General features: G+C 44.3%; 1 protein-coding gene across 1 annotated transcript in view; it reads left to right on the top strand.

The window, feature by feature from the left end:
* The first annotated feature begins 374 nt into the window (after nt 1–374).
* Nucleotides 375–21,077, top strand: part of CAPZA2 (capping actin protein of muscle Z-line subunit alpha 2) — a 329,387-nt gene continuing 308,684 nt past the window's right edge. The window contains exon 1 of the mRNA XM_078674353.1: nt 375–768. Within this exon, the coding sequence (XP_078530479.1) occupies nt 730–768 (39 nt within the window). The 5' untranslated portion in view covers nt 375–729. The remainder of the gene's footprint in view (nt 769–21,077) is intronic.

Genomic DNA, 21,077 nt, shown 5'->3' with positions numbered 1-21,077 from the left:
TGATTCTGGGCAAATCACTTAATCTCCCCGTGCCTAACAAAAATTAATGTGTGCACTCATGTAACGTAACTGGTGCTATATAAAGCGCTCTGATACCCGGTTCGGTTTCGGGTCTAGTTCGCGCTATATAAAACTCAGCAAACATAAATAAATAAGGAATATATACACATAGATGGTCGTGTGTTCTTTCAGTACGGCCATTAAGGGTAGAGTTCAGTAAGCATGCGTAAACAGTCAGGTCGTTCACTGCCTTACTAGCCTAATTGATGTATGGGGACACCAAAGTAGTGTCCTAAAAAATCCGATTCAGAAACCACAACCATTGGTATGCCTGCTCTGTTCAAACGGAAGAATGAGGAAGTAGACGACGGCGCATGTAGGCAGGGTGTTTCCGGGGTAGTGGCCATGTTTAGCCCAGGCAAACGGACGCTGTTGGGTTTAGTAATGGTTGGTGAGCCCAATGTTAAATATTTAGGACTATGACGTCTTGCTTATTCCTACAACGAACGTTAATCAGGACTAAACCGCGCCCTACTAGGCGCATCTCAAAAGCTTCGAAGCAATCAGCAAAGATAATGGCTTGTGGCGCCTGACAAGCTCCGCCCATACGCATCCGCTGACCCACCCCATTCTCAAAACCTGTCAGGCGTCACACCCGGCAGGGGCGGTGTCGTGAACTGACGTCACGCGACACCCGGGTAGTTCCGCTGTGTGTCGCCCGAAGCGAAGATGGCGGATCTTGAGGAGCAGCTGTCCGACGAAGAAAAGGTGAGAGGGGGCTTCCGTCTTACCCCGCCGTGGTACTGCGGAAAGAGATGGGAGCTGCGGGAGGGGAGCGGGCACAACAAACAACTGTCAGGGATGGAGGCCATACTGTCTGCCAGGCAGTGCAGTGCTACAGTTTACCCAGGAAATGCTTGAGTGCGGTGACATGAGCTCTACCAGTTCTAGCTTCGATGTATCTGTCTCTAAAGAGTAAGAAGCTGCGCCTTGCATGCATTCAAATTTCACCCTTTCAGGTCCCGTGATGTGCCACCTTTCCCCATGCCATTTTAAATCTCTGCTTGTTTATGCTGAGCCCCCCCCCCTCCTCAGTCTCCACCCCAGATCATGATCTCCACATGCATCCCCAAGTCTGGTTCAATCACCATAGCATGCTGACACCACCCGCTCCGCAGGTCCAGTTGCATTCCCATTTTTGTCAGTTTTCACCCCCTCGTGTCAGCGTCACCCCCAATCCCTTGTGTCAGGCTGCACCCCTGCCCCGTGTGTACTTTCCCCCATGTCATACTTCACCGCCCCATCTGTTCCCAAGTATCCACAGTCCCTGTATCCAGAAGACTGCCGCTGTCAGTCTCATGGGACCGGGCAGCACTTCCGACCCATGTAGGGTCCTAGCACCAAAATAGGGACTCGGCAGACGTTCTGCCTTCTACAGCCCGGTCCTGGCCCTCGCTTTCGCTGCTGATGCTCTTGGTTCTTTTTATAACCCGCCGCAGTTAAGGCGCCTTGCAGCCGACTAGAGCTGTTTGGGGCGAGAGCTCCAGAGTACTTCCTGGAGCAGGTTGGCCTGGTGCAGACACCTAGGCGGGGCCCCTGCCGCCGCTTGCCTTCTCCACGCCTTTCCTCCCAGACCGCATCTCACACTTTGCTCTGTCACACTTCCACCTCGCCTCAGGGTGATGCTAGTGCCTTACGTCCACTCGGTCTATTATTTGGCATACCCACGGGTGTGTTTATTTGGTTAGCCAATTGATTGGGAAATATACTTTATCATTTTGCTGTTCTCAGCAATGGAAACGCTTTCAGAATCGTCCGAGCAACTTGAGCGTGTTCACTTTCGGGTTTCTGCAACTCGTGTCGTCCACAACTTCCTCCCTCTAATGTTTCGAATTGTACGTGTTTGTGGTGTCTCCCATGGCCTAGTGTCAGAATAGCAAATGACCATCAATTTCGGGAGTGAAATTAGATTAGCACTACCAATTTGCCTTTCCAGTACTTTGACATTTACAGCCACACGGTTTTAATGGTTGGTTCGGATCAGGGATAAGCAAATTGAACAGTGTGCATGTTTCCACTGTTACAAGCCAGTGAAACCAGCCCCCCCCCCGCCCCCGCCCCATAGATATATTCTACATCAGAGGGTGCTTCTGTGAGCCGTTTAAATTGTTTACTAGGGACTGTGCACTTCGTTTTTTGGCCAGTAGACGGAGTAACGTTTTATTCAAACAGTATTGTTAGATTTCATGTTAGTAAGGCCTTTACCTGCAGAAGTCCAAAGTGTGGATTGAGCCTGTCTTGTCTCATAGGAGATTCTGAACAGGAAAAGCTGCTTCCAACTCCCTGGCCAGCAAACCTTGTGTGAGGTCGCTGGGACCTTATACGGTCTGATATTGTTTGGTACATGTGTACACCGATTGGTGGTTGTATCTAATGTTTCTATTAGATTAGGGTTAGTGTCCTCATTGGTTGGGTATTTGAGTGTTCTGATTGGTTTCTAGGTCTGTGATTCAATCAATGTAGGGTTGATGCTAGGGTTAGGATTTCTGTTGGCAGTAGGGACTAGGGTTTCCTTTTTTTGATTGTTGGGGCTAGGGATAGACTTTTAATTCGAAGTAGCAATTAGGGCTTCTGGTGTGATTGGTTGTGGGACTAAGAGTAGGGTTAGGCTTTCTATTGGAAGTAGGGACAAGGGCTTCCTGTGCCATTGGTTGTTTGCACTTGGGGTGGGACTACTGGTAGGGCTAGGGCCTCTATTGTACGTAGAGATTAGGGTATTTGAACTGATTGGGTGCTTGAACTAGGGCTAAGATTGGCTGTAAGGTCCTGGTCTCATATTGGTTCAAGATTTTTAGGGCTAGTGTTGTGATTTGATAGTGTTAGAGCTAGGGTTCCCATTGGCTGGCGGGGTCACCTGATTACTAGGGCTATAAAAGGCCAGGCTTAGGGCGTCTCAGCTAAGGGCGGAGAGGACAAGGGCAGTTGCCTGTTTGAGCCCGTTAATGGCGGAGAGGACAAGGGTAGTTGCCTGTTTGAGCCCGTTAATGGCGGAGAGGACAAGGGTAGTTGCCTGTTCGAGACTGACCAGGGCCAGAAATGCTACCCAATATACATACCCCCATTATGTATCTATATAGTTTCAGTACTTATGGATCTATATATTTTTCACTTTCTTCTAATTTAGCATTTCCAATGCACCTCCCTATTTCTCAGCCTATACTTCGCTCAATATATCCTCTACATCCACTCTCTCATTTAACCCCATACCACTACTATGATCCCTAAAATAACCCTTTCTAGACTCTCTCCTACTCTACCCCTCCTTGCATCATCTTACACCTCTTTTACTACACCGATCCCCCAAAACAAACCTTTCTAAACTCTTCCCTCTTTTCTACCCTTCCCCAACCCTTCTCAATCCAAATAACTGACTAACATATCCACCACTAAAATTACTTTCATGTTTCACCATACTAATTCAACACTAATCATGATGGGTTCCAGAGTAGCGTGCTACTTGCGCTTCAAAACCCCATCAGGGGTAGCAAGCGCTATATAAATACAAACCTCTTTCCATTCACTATCCAGCCACCTACCCCTTTCTATCCAAATAACTGAATAACATATCCACTACTCAAATTACTTCATATTTTACTATGCTAATTTTCAACACCAATCCTTTGAGTTCCGGAGTGGCGTGCTACTAGCCAGAAAAGTGCTTCAACATCCATAAGGGGTAACAAGTGCTATATGAATGCAAACCTTTCTTCCCCTTTTATCCCTCCGCTATCCTTCTCACTCCAAATAACTGACTAATATCCACCACTGAAATTACTTTCATATTTCACCATATTAATTCACCACTAATCCTTTATGGGCTTCCTGAATAGCATGTTTCAACACCCCATCAGGGGTAACAAGCGCTATATAAATACAAACCTTTTTTTCCTCCTCTATCCTTCTGCTATCATTCCAAATCCAAATAACTGACTAACCTATCCACCACTTAAATGCACTTTCATGTTTCACTATACTAATTCAAAACTAATACTCTATGGGTACCGGAGTAGCGTGCTACCCGTCGAAAAAGCGCTTTGATGCCTCTTCAGGGGTAGTAAGCGCTATATAAATGCATTTACAATGCAATACAATTTCCCCCATGTCTTACTGCACCGCCCCATCTGTTCCCAAGTATCCACAGTCCCTGAATCCAGAAGACTGCGGCTGTCAGTCTCATGGGACCGGGCAGCTCTTCCGACCCATGTTGGGTCCAGGCACGAAAATAGGGACTGGGCAGACGTTCCGCCTTCTGCAGCCCAGGACTGGCCCTCGCTTTTGCTGCTGATGCTCTTGGTTCTTTTTATAACCTGCCGCAGTAAAGGCGCCTAGTGGCCAATTAGAGCTGTTTGGGGCGAGAGCTCCTGAGTACTTCCTGGACGTTGGCATCCAGCCTACCAGCTTCGCCAGCTTCAACTGGTTCAGAATCAAGCGGCAAGACTTATTTTCCATCAACCTAAACATCAACATGTCACCCCCTTGATGGAGAGGCTTCATTGGCTCCCAGTGGCAAAACGCTGTATTTTCAAACTTGGCTGTACCATCTTTAAGTCACTAGCCGGTCATGGTCCTGCTTTCATTGCATCTAGGATTCATCGTTACGCCCCATCTCGTAACCTTCGTTCTTTACACCACAACCTTCTTTCCTTCCCTTCTTTTAAACGGAAAAAACATGGTGGTCTCAGGTTTTCATTTCTAGCACCCAAACTTTGGAATTCTCTTCCACTTGAACTCAGATCTATTTCCTGTTACTCCTCTTTCAGGAAAACCTTAAAAACTCATCTGTTCCGTCAAGCCTACGAATAACATCTGTATACCGCCCTCCTCTTTTGCCCATCCGCCCACAGCGCCATGAAACCGTTTGGTGTCCGTGCGCTTTACAAATTATTTTTACATTACATCTAGGCGGGCCCCTGCCGCCGCTTGCCTTCTCCACACCTTTCCTCCCAGACCGCATCTCACACTTTGCTCTGTCACACTTCCAACTCGCCTCTGGCTGATACTAGTGCCTTATGTTCACTCGTTCTATTATTTGGCATACCCATGGGTGTGTTTATTTGGTTAGCCAATTGATTGGGAAATATTCTTTATCATTTTGCTGTTCTCAGCAATGGAAACGCTTTCAGAATCGTCCGAGCAACTCGTTCGTGTTCACTTACGGGTTTCTACAACTCGTGTCGTCCACAACTTCCTCCCTCTCATGTTTCGAATTGTACGGGTTTGTGGTGTCTCCCATGGCCTAGTGTCAGAATAGCAAATGACAATCAATTTTGGTAGTGAAATTAGATTAGCACTACCAATTTGCCTTTCCAGTTCTTTGATATTTATAACCACACAGTTTTATTGGGTTGGTTCGAATCAGGGATAAGCAACTTGAACAGTGTGCATGTTTCCACTGTTACTAAGATCCCAGCACGAAATACCGAAGATGACTTCGGCAGGTTTACGACATGTTATGGGGAGAAAGAAAACATGACAAGGCAGAGAACAAACTTTGAAAATTGTATTTATATAGCGCTTTCTACCCCATATGAGGCATTGAAGCACTTTTTGGCGAGTAGTATACTACTCAGTAACCCACAGGATTAGTGGTAGACAGTGGTTGAAGTGGGGGAAAAAAGTAGGGGAATTGTGGGCGGAGAATCACCCGGAGGGTTTAACCAGAGGATTGAATTAGTGGGCGGAGTCAGAGGTGTGGCCAGAATGTAAAAACGTCAACATTTTTAGTATTTGTTTGGCATTTGACTGCCCAGTTACAGCTTATTACGTTAATTTAAATTCAACTAATGGATACACATGATTATTTAAAGTTTAATATGAGTTATTGAAATTAAAATATATTCACAAAGTGGGATATGTTTCCAGTCACAGAATGTCCCATTTGTCTCAGTCATGGAGTTTTTCATCAGCACTTCACCATTTTTCCACAAGAGCAGTTCAAACATGATTGTCAAAAGATCCTAGTTTGCAAATGTTTTCTATATAATTATGGATGTGCCATATTTGCCTCATAATACATCTGCTGCATAATCTGACAAATTTAACTAATAAATTGTTAGCATGTCAAATGGATCAAAAGTTACTAAAATATGTGGCTTGTGTTGCTGCAAAGTAGATGCCCCTTTGCAGAGGTTGACTGCTAATCAAAATAAGAGTGGCAGGGCCCCAACTCTGTGCATAATCATTCACAAGCGTTCCAAAATTTGAAGGCTAACTGCCCCAAATATAATTTACGCAAAAAAGTCTCATTTGCAAGGGTTTAGAAAAATGACTGCTGCCTTTCTTTACAATTTCGTTCAATTTAACATGCGCCCATTCTCCCTCATTCAACACATCCTTCACATTGTGTTTATTGTCCAAGAACGTTTTATATGCTAGACGTGCTTTTTCCAAATACTTTTTAACAACTTAGGTGACCACTTCCTCCCGTCATCCATGCCACATTATCCTTGGTGAACGTTCTGCGTTCCCTCAAAATCATAAAAGGACTGTAGCCCCTGACATTTGGAGCTATGCGATATGCCCACACCAATTTGTCTAATTCAACAGCCCTGTTCCTTCGTTTGTTGATCGCGGCTTGCACACTCACCGTAAACACCCTGTTGAATCTTTCCCCACAGCAGTTACTGGCCGGATGGTACACTGGAGTTTTCCTTTATTTTGATACCAATACTAGTCAAAAATTCAGTAAATCTATCCGCCACGAACTGTGGACCATTATTACTTAACAATGACTTGGGTATTCCTTCCCTCTGGAAAATCTTTTCTAAGAACCCTACAGTACTAGCTGCAGCAACATGGTCACGCATTTCAACTTCTGTCCATTTAGAATCTGTATCTAAAAGTACAATAACATATTTAGGAGTTCCCATCATTTCCAGAATAGGTCCTAAAATATCAATAGCCAGTGCTTCTCAAGGATTGTCCGCTATTTCACTTAGGCCTAAAGGTGGCTGCAACATATTCTGTCTTATCTGCATTAGCCCAATGGTCACAATTCCTGACAAACATCTCCATACTGGCATCAACACCTGGCCACCAATATGACAGTTTAACTTTCTTCTTAGATTTAACAATTCCTAAATGACATTTGTGCATCAACTCAAGCACTCTTTGACGAAGACATTGCGGGGCAACTATCCTATTACCTCTGAACAAAAATCCAGATTCAGAAGTATAGCTCATCCTTCAATTCCCAAAACACCCTAGATTGCTCAGACAACTTACTTTTCTCAGGCCAACACTGTAATAAATACTCAAAAAACACTCAACTACTTGTCTTCTGCTTATCCTTTTTCTCTTTCTTCAGAAACTGCTGCTAACTCACAATCCACACTTGCCAATTTATAATCTTTCCATTAGTTTGCCTCTCCCTGGTAAATCAGGGACCTGCTAAGATAGTCTGCCACCTTGTTCTTCCTACCAGGCAAGTACTCTACTTGGTACGCTTAATCCAACAACTGCAAAGACATCCTAGCAGTTCGAGGAGCTGCTTTATCCAACCCATCAGCAGTTAACATCCTAAACAATGGCTTGTGAAGGTGAACTCCATACCCCCCGAAATTGTCAAAATTTAGTCATAGTTCACACACGCACTAGCATTTCAATTTCTTTCTTTCTCAGATACCTTCCTTCGGGTGACACGAGTGTGCAGGATGCAAAAGAAATCGTATTCTCCACATCCGAACTAGATATTTGTGTCAACACAGCACCAAATCCCTTGCCGCTGGCATCAGTAGTCAAAATGGTGCGTTCCTTAGTGTTAAACCCCTGTAGTGGCAACCCTCCACAAATGTCACCTTTTTATACTCTCAAATTCCCCCTACAACTTGTCATTCTATATGAAAGGGGTCTTGGTTTTCATCAGTTGCCGTATGTTTTACGTTTTCTCGGCAACATTTCGTACAGGTTTTGCTTAGAACTTGACCAGACCAATGAAGGATCTTACATTGTCCTTGCAACACGGGCCACGTGCATCTTTTATAGCCATGATGATTTTGTTTTTTGGGAACATCTTTGTCACAGATCTCATGACCTAGGTATGTCACAGAGTTCCTGCAAAATTTACATTTACTCAGTTCCGCTGTAAGACAGACTTCCTTAAGTTTACGCAGCACTTTGTACAGACCCTGATCATCATGTTTGACCTTATTTTTCCCCATGACTAGTATGTCATCTTGGAAATACAGTACACTTTTGAGATCTTTCAACAATTTGTGCATCAACCGCTTTTCCCAGAGGTACCCCTGGAGACCCAGACTTTTGGAACGCTGTTGAACATGGCTTGAGGCCAGAGGCTGATCACATATTTATAGGGCGCTGAAAGAGGATGGACTCTGGAAGATTTACGAATACACGCCAGGTGGCATGAAGTGTTAGAAGCGCTTCTTTTAGCTTGGAGGATATTCATGATGGGGTGAAGGTAACCTCTACCAATGCACAGTTTTATTTAATCCAACATAACGTGATGCATCTGGTTTAGCTCACCCCAAGTACACAGCATGGAATCTACCCTGTGCAACCTTCCTTCTGTCCGTTCTGTGCCGCATGTTTTGGTGGGTCTCCTAGTTTGGATATCTACTGGGAGGTGATTTTAAAGTCTCTGAATGCCACTACTGGGTGGTCACTTCCCCAGGCTGTTGGGCTCCGTCTGTTGGGACGTATCCCAGTTGAAAAAAAAGAAACTGAGTAGGAAGTTTCTCCTCCTGGGTCTAGTACTTGTCAAATGCAGCATAGCCGCTCGATGAATGTCTGCTTTTGCACCGAAAGTAGCGGATTGACTGAGGGATACGGCTAAGTGGGCAGTTGCCGGGAGAGCCATATACACAAGGACAGTAAACCTGTTGCCGACCTGGGTGGCAAAGCTTGCTAAGCTATTGGATCCTCCGGATGCCCTGAACTCTTGAGTTACGGGATCTAGTAAGGAGGAGAGAGAATGCGATGTCTGACTATGCAATGGAGGGAGCTTCTGTTCTATCTAGAACTGTATAATTATGCCACCAGAAAGCCTTTACCAATGTACCAGATTCGTTGCACAGTATTTATTACGGAGATGTGTTTTCATAGAGCCGAACGGAGAGAGGGAGGGAGAGATTTTTATTTGAATCTTTGACTTTCATTATGCTATCTCAGTGTGAGAACATTATTTTCGAAAATGACATAGCATGTACCTGGAAATAAAAATAATATATACATTTTTTAAGCAGACCGACCTAAAGAATATCTATATATTTTAAAACCATGCAGTATACATTTTGTACAAAGAAGTGCACAATCGAAGTACATACATATAATCAAATTATACATATTTATGAACATGCACAGGCATATGCTGTACATTTGTGTTTGAGTGTGGTGGTCTTGTAGGAAAGAGCCATCTCTTGAGTAGTTTTCTGAAGATAAGATAGTTATCCGTGGCTTTTATGTTTGGTGGTAATGAATTCCATAATTTGGCTTCTTGTAACTACCCGTGTTTCTTTTCTTGTATGTTGGGGTTTTGAGGCGAGGTGCCAATCTTGCATGTATTTGGTCATTTTATTCCTGAGAAAGTTGTCCTATTCCATGTGTTACTTTGTGGGTGATAAAAAGCAGCTTGAATGTGGATCTTCTGGCAACCGTCAACCAATGCAGGTATGTAGGGCTCTCTAGGCAGGGGGGATGTGGGCTTGTGGATTTACATGCTGGAGTAGTCTGGCAGCAGAGTTCTGAATTTGTTATCATTTTTTCATTGTTGATAAAGATGATCCGTGATAAAGACCGTTGGTGTAATGAAGTTTAGACCGTAACGGAGAGATAGTAGCCTGGTCCTTGTGTGGAAGTCCTAGGTGTTGCAAGATGCTTCGCAGAGTTTCCATGGTAATGAAGCTTGATATTGCCAACTTGTCCACTTGGGCATTCATTGATAATTTGAAGTCCATGGCGTTTTCCAGATTCCTTATTTCCTTAGATCATTTAGGAGGTGGTCCCAGATAGCTGGGCCTGATGCAGAGTGGGTAAAATTTTTCCATTTGCCACATGTATTTCCCTTTTGAAAGCTTTCAATTTGAGGTGGCTTCATGTCATCCACTGACCAACAGCTCTGAGACAACTGAATTTTTTTAAAATTTTTTTAATTTATTTTTTATGTCTTTGGGGCTTTCCAGTTTAAAAAGTATGTGTGTGGTTCATCTGCATAGTTATAGCATGTGAGATGAAAGTTGTTGATTGTCGGTAATGACTTCAGGTAAATGTTGAGAAGCATGGGTCAGATTATAGAGCCTTGAGTTACCCCTGCTTTTGTTAAGTATGATTTGGATGACAAAGGTAGTATCAATGACATTTGTCCTGTTTTTAAGGTAGGATGTGATCCAGTCGAGAGTAGTCACCTCTATGCCGGCTTTGTATCAGGGTGTCATGGTAAACTGTGTATGGCAATGAAAGTACCAAAAGTAGTGCACAACACCTTTTCCGGTCTATTGGGTTTCTAAGATCACCCCAGATGGCGACAAGGGACAATTCTGTGCCTATTACTGGTCCGAATCCTGTTTGGGAGTCGGAAAGTATGGAGTTATCCTCTGTCACTAGTGACATCTGGGCGAATGCTGCTCTTTCTATCCTTTTTCCCAGGAACGGTTCATTTGTAATCGGTCTGTAGCTGTCTGGGTCATGCATGTCCAGGTTTGTTTTCTATAATGAGTGTGTATATGCCCTTTTTTAAGTCTTTTTGAAAGATTCCTGTAGTTAAAGAATTATTGATGATTTTTCTTACCGCTGTGGCAACAAAGGTAGTTTTTAGGGCTCGTGCCTGCATGCGTTGCAGTGCGTAGCAGTGTTCGCACTGCGAGAGCCCTTTTGTATGGGGTTTTGAAAGCTGACCACACGCTCGTGCGTGTGGTCAGGCTTTCTCCATCAGGCATTGGCTTTCGCGTGTTTAAAAAAAAAAAAAAAAAAAAAAAAAAAAAGGCTCGTGATTGTGCCCGCCTTTGTAACGCCCATTCCCGACGGTGGCTAGCACGCTCAGCAGCGCGTGTTCGCCTCGCTGCTGCCCTCCCTTCCCCCCGCTCCTCTGTAGTGCGCGTGCACCACTGGTTCTTTCAGCTGTATTTATCTGGCAAGTTTCCTTTGCAGCTTTCCAGCAAGATGCCTCACTTTTCAACCCTTGCTACTGTTTTTGTTCCTGTAGAAATGTGCTATGATCCAGCAGCTTTGCAGTAACTTTATAATTATCTGTGCAGGAGAAAGAACGGGAACGTGGCATATGAAATACGTCGTCGTTTGAATGGTGACGAAAACAAATGTAGCTGTTTTAGTGCCTAAACAATGGGTGTCCTAAATAAACAAGACAATGGCACTCATTTTATGGGACTGTAAATGGGTAAAAGGGTAGAACTCTGCAACAGGCCCTTTAACACACTGCGCTACCTTCAAGCAAGACGAATCCTGCATGAAATTGCCCTTTCTCTCTCCTCAACCACAACGCGCCATCCGGGGCTCTCTGTGCACAGCAGAGGAAGGCACCTGACCAGCACAAATTATAGAGGCAATAATTGTATCTCACAGAAACTTCTGGGGAGGGAGGGGGAACTGGGGAGGGGGGGGGGTTACTTGGAGGCTGCAGGGACATAATCACTGGCAGGGTGTGCATGTCACACCAGTGAGCAGCAGTCCTCGGAGACATCACTTATTCACAGAACAACCGTACTCGGACGGGTTGTTAGCGGCTCAAAAAAGGCTCTCTCTGTCATCCGTAAATGGCATCCTGTTTGCTCCCCCGGATTCCTTCTCTGCTTAGCTCATTATTTATCCATTTTGTTTTCCGTCCCCAGCCTGATTTATCAAAGGCCTCGCACACTCCTGCCATCCTCCGGGTCAGCACTACATCCTCCTGTGTCGCAGGGCCGCATATTTCTCTTCCATCTAAGACAGCTGTGAGAGGGGCAGATGTAGCTTGGCCGACCATACACGCAATTAATTTGTTATGAATATTTCATTTAAGTTTTAATTCTTTAGTCAGTCGTTGAAAGATTTCGGTGTATAATACTTTAAGAAATAGGCTTGTGTGCCATTATTTTAATTGAATGCTAACTTTATATAAAACGTACAATGGGCATCTATTCAACAAAATGTCAGTTGGGCGGAAGTGACATCGGGCACTGTTTGACATAGATGCCTTCGCAGAAAGGGAGTTCATATGTTATATCACTGAATAATCCAAGAAAGTGATGCCACTAGAGTTGACATTACTGAAGAACTCTTAATAAGTGCCACATTTTTAAAATAACACAATTGTTACACAGATAATTGTCTAGTTTAGATTCTAGCATCATCTAGCCCAGTTTAGTCATTATGTGCCATAACAGTCATAGACACATTGTTGGCTCACATCTTGTAAACCAGGGATAGACGTTCAGTGGGGGCTGCTGTGGCATTTAAGTGGTGAGGCAGCGCGGGTGTTGGGGAGACAGCGCAAGGGAGAAGAATTAAAAAAAAAAAATGCTTAACTGCATTCTCCAGCTTTGGTGCTCTTTGGCCTCTGCTTCTTGACTCCTGGCATGCCGCAGGGTTCCCCTACGCCAATCCAGACGCTGCTCTCATGCTGGTATTACCCAGAATGACAGCAACGCCTTGATTGGTGTGAGAGCCAAAGTTAGGAGCTTACTAAGGGACCAAGATCCCTTGCTTGTACTGTAAGTACAGCTGATTTACAATGGGGAGAACAGATGCAGAGACCTCGTTGCCACTCATCATGAACAAGAGAAGGGAAAGGCTTAACGACTAGAGTGGCGGACTTTGAAGCCAGGGACCCAGCCTTGTCTTGCCGGAGGCTCAAACATCCTGTGATTCTGGGCAAATGACAATCTCCCACTGCCTAAAAATGAATGCGTCCATCTGTAATGCAACTATTGCTCATGTAAAGCGCTGATACTCTAAGGTCGAGTTCACGCTATATAAAACTGCAAAAAAGAGACTTGCTGCAGCTTTCCATTCTAACCCGCTACCATCCGCCTCCCATTCTGCGCTTTTCTTCCTCCCGCCTCATTTGTTCCAGAGTCTGTTTTCACATGATGTTTTCCTTTTTCTCTGTTTTCTATATAGTCTCGACTGGAAGCTAATGGGTGCCTTTTAAAAAATAGCACTTATATTGCACAAGGGCACGTTCATTTTGCTTTAGGCACAGGGAGATTACGTGACTGGCCCACAATCCAACATCGGTTGTACTGTTTTTTTCGGGAGGCGGTACATGTTCCACGTCCCTCTGTGCACAGTGCCTGCCTGCTGGCCAGACAGACTGCTTAATCTTCTGCCACTTTTCTTCAGTCGGCACTCTTTAAAGCAGCCGGCTGTTCACGGAGCATAGCACATGCTGCCTCTGTGCACCGTCTGGCACTGCACTCCTTGTTTCACAAGGCATGATTATTGACTTTCTGCAAGTTTCTGCAGTCCCTAATTCAGCCGAAGAATACGTGCCCCTCAAATACGTCTTTTCTTTGCTCCAGGCCTCTTTGTCCCTGCTTATACCCTAATACGATTACCTCTACTTCTTCCCGCTTACCCCACAACCTCTCCTGCTGCTTAAAACCAACTCCTCTGCATCTACTGTTCTTGCCTAACCCTAAAGCATTTGCCCATGCCAGTACCCCGTACCTGTGCTACAGCTTATGCCCTACTGCCTGTACCCTTTTACCTCAAGTGCTGCCTCATACCGTAGTACCTTTGCTCAACCCTTACTCTACTACCAGTACCCTTCCAATGCACTACCACCTGTCCCACTACTTATACCATAGTACCTGTGCCCCTCTGCCCACTAGTGCATCTTCCCTTGCTTCTTCCTTTCTACCTTCTGTGCCTTTGGCCTAGTACCTCTGCACCTACATTTAACCCTAAAACATCTACTTATATCCTCATACCTCTACTGTCTAGACCATCTATACCTATACCCCACCTTTACCCAGGCACATCTCTACCCACTCAAATATCATGCATCCCCCCGCCCCGTCCCTCTCCATTCCCAAGCTCCTCTACACCTGCCTGTAGCCTGTACATCTACTGCCATGGAAACCAAGCATCTCTAGCGCTGCCTACTTTCTACTGTCTTCCCCACCCCTAATGCACCCCCTTCATTTCCTTATCGCTTTTCTTCTATTTCCTTGTTTGACCTGTTCACCTTTTTCTGGTAATCAGTGCTTATAAACAGTCCTTGCTCAAGGACAAGGTTTTCCTCATTTTGAAGTTTTCTGAACTGATGGAGAACTGTCAGTTACTGCAGTTCTGTAATCAGTAGTGGCATGTGACCCATATGTTGGATGCCCCCAAGGCCCCCTGTGACAGAAGGCTGCTTTTGAAGTTTGGGCCGGAAGTTCTATTCGTGGCCTTGGCGACTTGCAAACTTTAGCTATGTAGACCTATCGGAAAGCAGTAGCGCAGGAATTTGAGGGTCACTTTTGGTTTGCATGAAGGAAAGAGCACGGGATATCTATAGGTTGATTTCAAGTAGAAGACACATGTATATAATAACAAATACTTTGAGTGTGCTTTTGAGTGTGCTGTGTGTGTGGATCTGTGTGTGTGGGTCTGTGGCTCTGTGTGTGCGTGGCTGTGTGGCTTTGTGTGTGTGTGTGTGGCTGGCTCTGTGTGTGTGGGTCTGTGGCTCTGTGTGTGGGTGCAAATGCAATAGGTCTCGCATTTGCGAGAGATTAAGCTATTGGCATTGTAAATGACAATGCCATTTATTTATCCGTTTTCAAAACCAACACATAAATAAAAATTTGATCATTTACAATGCCAATAGCTCTAACTTTTGCAAAGGCGAGACCATTGCATTGTAAATGCTTGTTGTGACTAGGAGTGCGATAACTTGGTGTGAATACCTCCGCTTGAGGCTCAGAGGCTTTGTTCAGTATGGCCGCAAGCATGAGGAGGTGTCCTCTTCAAACATGGCGGCGCCTCGATCACGGGTTCTAAGCAGGGTGGGTTGTTTGTCTGGCACTTGCTCAAAGAATTCTTTGTTTGAAGATCACAGCTGCTAGAACAGAATCTAATGGCAGTATACATAGGCACCGACTCCATGTTATTTCTTTTCCCCCTCCATCTGATTCGAACATAGATTACCAGGACTGCGAGTTCATCGCATTCTTAATGCTTCTGGGCAGACGCAGTGAAATCCAATTCCTTTTGTCTGCGTTCTCCTCAGCAACAGCCTCTGGAGACTGACTTAAACCTTGACTCCTGATATAAGGGCCCGAGGCCCTCTCCCGGGCCATGTGCCTGCATCTTCGACTGCTTCTCCACAGAGAATGCACTCAGGGTGATAGAACGGACTCCATTCTAATACTGTCCCACAGAACCATGGCAGATACCAGTGGTCTGATCACCAGTAGGTGCCCTATCTCTGCCTCTACAACTGACTACTATGTACCACGCCTCCCTCACCATGTGCCCGAAAAAGACCACCTGTTATCTGATAACAAAGGTGGGCCAACCAGAAGATGGGGTTGCAAGCCTCCAACCACACCAATGACCTCTTCAGAGTAGAGACTCAGCTCGACATTGAAGAAGGTGAGGACTCTGGACCCTCATGCGTTCGACCGATTCAGACACCACCCAGCCTGCCTAGAAGCGGCGTTTTTCCCGACTGTGACCAGTAGGAAGAGGAACAAGAAGTCTCATCACCTTGACAATCTCTGGGCCTTGAACAAAGGGGTCAGGAGTATGGTCAACACCCATGCCCAGCCTCGGAGAAGGGCTCAGACAGAGGCATTGCACCGCCAACAAACTGGTCAGGCATCCAATCTTCCCACCACCACAAAGACTTAGGGGCTTCACCATTTTCAGGTTACAGTCTGCTCCGAACATCTTTAGAACTGATGCTGGTCCCGGCTCCGGGCTGGAGATTTTGTCTCAGAAATAAAATAAAAACGGACTTTTTCAAAACAGCTGCCATTGGAGCAGTCTCCAGCTCCTTCTCCTAAGACACAATGATAGGCACACCATCCTTCTCCCTTATGTTCCAAATCTTCCTCCTTTTCCATCTCCTCCACAGGCTCCACCACCTCCCACGTTACCACCTTCATTGCCTCCGCAGTCACCAGTGCTCTAATGTGTATAGTGGGTTGTGGTTTGAAAATGCAGTTGGGAGAAGAACGTAGTGCCCTGGGGTGCTATTCTACATGGGAAAATGGCGAGCAATGCTCGAGCCTTGCTTGCCTTGCTCACCTTAACTGCAACCATTGCGCTGCTCTGATAAACAATTGATTGGGGTCAGTGTTAAGTTTGTAAGCGCTTTTCGTAGCAAAGCGCTTTTCGTAGCAAAGCAACTTGTAGTGCCAGTGCTATGAAATAATAGGCAATAGTTGTGTGTATCAGTTTATTGACCAATATGACCCCTTTTAAAACACTAACTGCTCACTTCTAGTGCATTCACTTGGCTTCAATTCTGTTGAAGAATGGCCTAAGTCATTGCAATTATATATTTTTTTTATTTAGCTGGAATCGTCATCAAATAAATGGTGCATATATTTTCTAACTTCGCTTGTGTTTATCGTCGTCCTCCACTGCCAAATACTGCCCCATGCTCAGTTTATTCACTCTGTCCTGTGTACTTCTTCCCCCTCGTTCTCCGTGTTGCCGTCTCCCTCAAGTGCTTCACTTATGCCCCCGTGTTGCTGTCTCCCTCGCACCCCAACTTACTCCCCCACCCACTCATCCGATACCCCAATTCAGTTGTTGTTTTTAAAATATATATTTTATGGAGGGCCAGGTAGCACATTAATGCATGCTTTCCACAGAAGCACTTTCGTGCACCTAGTTTATTTTTTCATTTACCAATCAAAGGGGTACGTACCATCGAGCATTAAAAAAATGTATGGGAACTGTGATACTGTGCCTAAATTTGGTGGGATGAGTGAATGTGGTGGTGGGGTCAAAGGCAAAAAAAACAAAATATTCAGTAACTTTTTTTGGTCTTTCACCTTCAGGAAACTACATATAAGATAAGGCAAAGCTTAAATGAAAAATAAATGCGAGTTAAGTTAATCAGTGGTTAATGCACTATTGTACATTATGAAACCTCTATTAGTTAATGCACTGCAGAGGTCGGTGTCTGTAACTGGAGAGCCACAGAATTGATACTGGATGATGCAGTAGAGTAGAGAAAAGAGAGCTGTGAATGTTTAGTGCTACGTGGTCCCAGTCTGTGTCAAAAAGCACCGTGAATTTGTAAGTTATTATTTTGAACTTGCATTAAAAAAAAAGTTTACGGTACATTGCTACAAAATTTGCAAAAAGGTTTAAGGTAATGTGCTTCAAAATATAGATTTTAGTAATAACCAGAGAGTACATAGTGAAATATTTTTTAGAACCGCTTTTTAAAAGCACACACTTCATGGCTCAGCATGGTGAGTCCCTTGCAATACCACTCAAAAGGAATACATGTGTGTCATCAGGAAGCTTCAAGTGACTTAATCAATTTAAGCCAATACCGGCTTCCAGGACCCCATTACATATGCAGATTAACAAGTTTTGCACATTTATTTCTGCCAGGCAAACGGGCACCCTGGCAAGAAGGCTTATTTAGATGTCTGCCCCTACCTCGGTTTAACAGCACAGGAGACTCCCTGCCTTACAGTTTAGTTGAAGCATTTCAAATCTCGATATTAACTGTCCCAGGAAAGTACTTTTCACAAAGTAGGGAAGCAGTTTTTCTTAAATTACGCCATGTCCCTCACATCCCACCCCCTTCAACCAAGGGCAATTGGTCAATAAAAGATCATTGTGCTTCCATCATTCTGTAGGTGCACTCGTGGTGACCCATAAAAGCATTAGCAGAACCAGACGGTCCTGAGGGCGAGACCTATTGGCTTTGCCAGTGTTTGTTCTGCCTCTGTTTGCACAATCGCAGTACCCCCCCTAAATACTGTACCAGGCTTTCCCATCGCATCTCATGTCGAATAGCTTATCTGTAGCCTGGATGGGCACCTCACCATTTTATGGAACCCTTCTCTCAGTGCAGAGTTCACAATAAACTATTTGCAAGCTCCACATATTGCTGCATATGATACTGTGGTTCCTCTTTTCCCTTCATGGAGCACGTGGATGACAATTTACTTGCTCAGCCATTTGCTTCCAGTCATCAATCTGCAACTGATTCTCATTGGAACATAAGCACTTACAAGGATTCTGATAATTCATTTATGCATATATGGTTTACCTCTCCCCTTCGTGATTTGCTGTCATAGGGAGTGGCTTTGCCATTATGTGCATGATACTAGGAGCCAAGGGACCTGTCCCAGGTTAACTATGAGAGAGTTTTGGGTTTGTTTTGTACGGATGAAGGCCCCCTCAAGAGAACTGATAGTACAACTAGTACAACTAGTCATGCAAACCCAGCTTCTTTACATCGCAGACCGATTCTTTTCTCTCGAACCAGCCTAAACATCCTGCAGTGAAGTCACACGAACAGGACTGTGTAGCTACAGTCACATGATTATTTAATCCTGCATATTGTGATTTTTACTGAATTTTTACAGTCTCCCCTCCACCAAACAAAAAAATATTACACTTGACGACCAGCAGTACCTACATAACTTAATCCACAAATCATTTATTTATTTGAAGAGTTTTATATAGCGCTGTCTATACCTGGAGGTATCAGAGCGCTTTATATGAGGTTACACATTGTTACAAAGTTACATCCGTTACACATTACATCTGTTACTAGAACATTAAATATCATCGAAAACTACCAATGGAGCAAAGGTGGTAAGGGGGATAAAGTAAAAGGGGTATCAAATGCAGATCACGTCACAGCACACCGGCCACCAAAAGGTCAGAGTCAAACAAACGGGTAGGGTCCCAGTCATCAACCACATCCAGAGCCGGATTTCCTCACAGCGTCCGGTCACAATTAGGAAAGGAACGGGCCCGAGGGAGGGGGCAAAAAGGTCCACTGCGCTCCATTTATACCTGTTGCGGCCTCAGGTGCCGTAGTCCAACTGAGTAATTTAATCTAACTACGACCATGACTTCCAGAAAGTCTAATTTGTTAAATAAAAATTGGCTGGAAAGTAGCGTCCCAGTGAGTAACCCTACTCCTGAGACTACTATAGGCAATCCTTTCTAATATTAAGTGTCATCTGATCTTGGCTATCTGTTTGCCACTAAAATTCTAATTGCTGGCCTGGTGCTATAGGAGATGCTTGACTTACCAATATTTATTTTCCTTAAATGATTTTCCAATTCATTTCATAGGCTAGTTCAGAGTTATGCACCACTGATAATGTTCCCAATTATCGGCAGTAAATTGTGTGAACTGGGATGTGTACTTGGAAAACCTGAATTTAAATCGAATGCATCCTCGTATGTTCATGCTTCTTGGTTCTAGAAAAAATGTTCTCTTTAATAAATATGGCAGCAAATGTACACAGTGCAGTAGTAGACTCAAGCAAGTAGTCCCCACACGCGTTAACAACGGTCCCCATGGTTTTTCTGTACCTACGTCAAGACTGTATCATCTTTCACCTCTTGTTTTGTTTTTTTAACCAATGGAATGATTTGTACCAGTCTTGAAGTGGCTGTCCCTTTAGTGGCTTCGTTTGGCACTACAGTAATATAGATCAACTGGAAGGACTATTTTACACAGTCTGAATGCGAGTGTTTTTATGGGTCTTCCCTCACACGCATTATTAAGGCCTCTAGGTCAAAAACCTAAAATAGTTTATGTCCTGTAGTTCGGTTGGAATCTGTGTTCTTTAAAAAAAGAACTACGCCATGGGGCATCCACTCATAAATAAAATATCTATAGCTGTTTGAATGATATAATGCAATAGACGGTAAGCAGATCTGTCTGCTTAGTGTAGTAGTTTCAATGCTGTGAATGCTTGGTACCTCCTTCCAAACCTGTGGGTGCAGTGCACAACGTGGGAGGTTTTTCTGACGATTGCTTTGCCTCCAATATCTCCGTTACACAAGTAACAAATCTAACACCGTTTTATACTAGTTCAGGCACTTGTTTTTTGTAGGCTTTGTTTAGCTATTCACATCAATTCTTCACATATTCGGATGAAACGATTGCGAGTAATTTAAAACTAGGCTGACCAGGTCGGTCCTCTTTGGTGCATCAAATTATTCACTCTTCGAGTCAGTTGGAAGAGCTACGCTGGCTGACAGTCAATTCGTTTTCCAGATTAAGCATCGAGTTTATGTAGTGTGGAATCCCCACCCACCTAGCCTTCACCCACCCTGCCTATTGTAGATTTTTTCAGTTTGTAAGGCACAAAGATTTTTCTTTTTTCTTTTTTTTCTTTTCTTTCAAAAACCTTTATTTTCGCACAAAAATATTGTACACGGCGTGTAGCCTACAACCCAGGGGCCGGCAGCTGATGTTCAATAAGGACATTCGATCAAACCAGGAGCTTCCCACACAGCCATTCAGCCGAAATCCCGGAGGCTCGGCGGCGTTCAGTTCAATTGTGTCTAAAATAGTCTCCCAGTAAGTCAGTAGTGCAATGGCACTAAAGTCGCCGCATCCCCCCCTACAAGGGTAGGCACAAAGATTTTTACACTTTACTAAGAACTCTAAATTGGCTCTGCCAAAATGACTTTAACATAAGCTTGGTGTAAATGCTTGGATTTACTATTTCCAGGTTTCTGAAATCCCCTCCTTGCTGCTGACCGGGTTTTCTGACATTTAAATGTGAACTGAAAACGTTTTTCTTTGGTCCTAGAAACTGGGTTTGTCCTCATCTGATGTTGTACATAAATCAAAAAACGAAGCCAAAACACCTTGACGGATTGAAACAGAATATATTTGTACTGCTCTGTTTATTTGATAGAATGTTTAACAGATTTTTAACAATTGTACTCCTAATATTGCTAACCATAGAAACTAAAGGCATGCTAGAAAGGTTGTGGAATTCTGCCAGTGGTAGAGCTAAAGTGAGTAGATGTTGGTAGAGGGTATGTATGAGGGCTTTGATTCGAGTTTGAGGATATCCGGGAAGCGGCTTTCTCGGGTACTTCGATGAACCTTGTTGGCACTTCTGAGA

This window comes from Lissotriton helveticus, chromosome 1_1 (assembly GCF_964261635.1).
Source record: "Lissotriton helveticus chromosome 1_1, aLisHel1.1, whole genome shotgun sequence".
Taxonomy (NCBI): Eukaryota; Metazoa; Chordata; class Amphibia; order Caudata; family Salamandridae; genus Lissotriton; species Lissotriton helveticus.
This window is presented reverse-complemented; position numbering and strand designations above follow the sequence as displayed.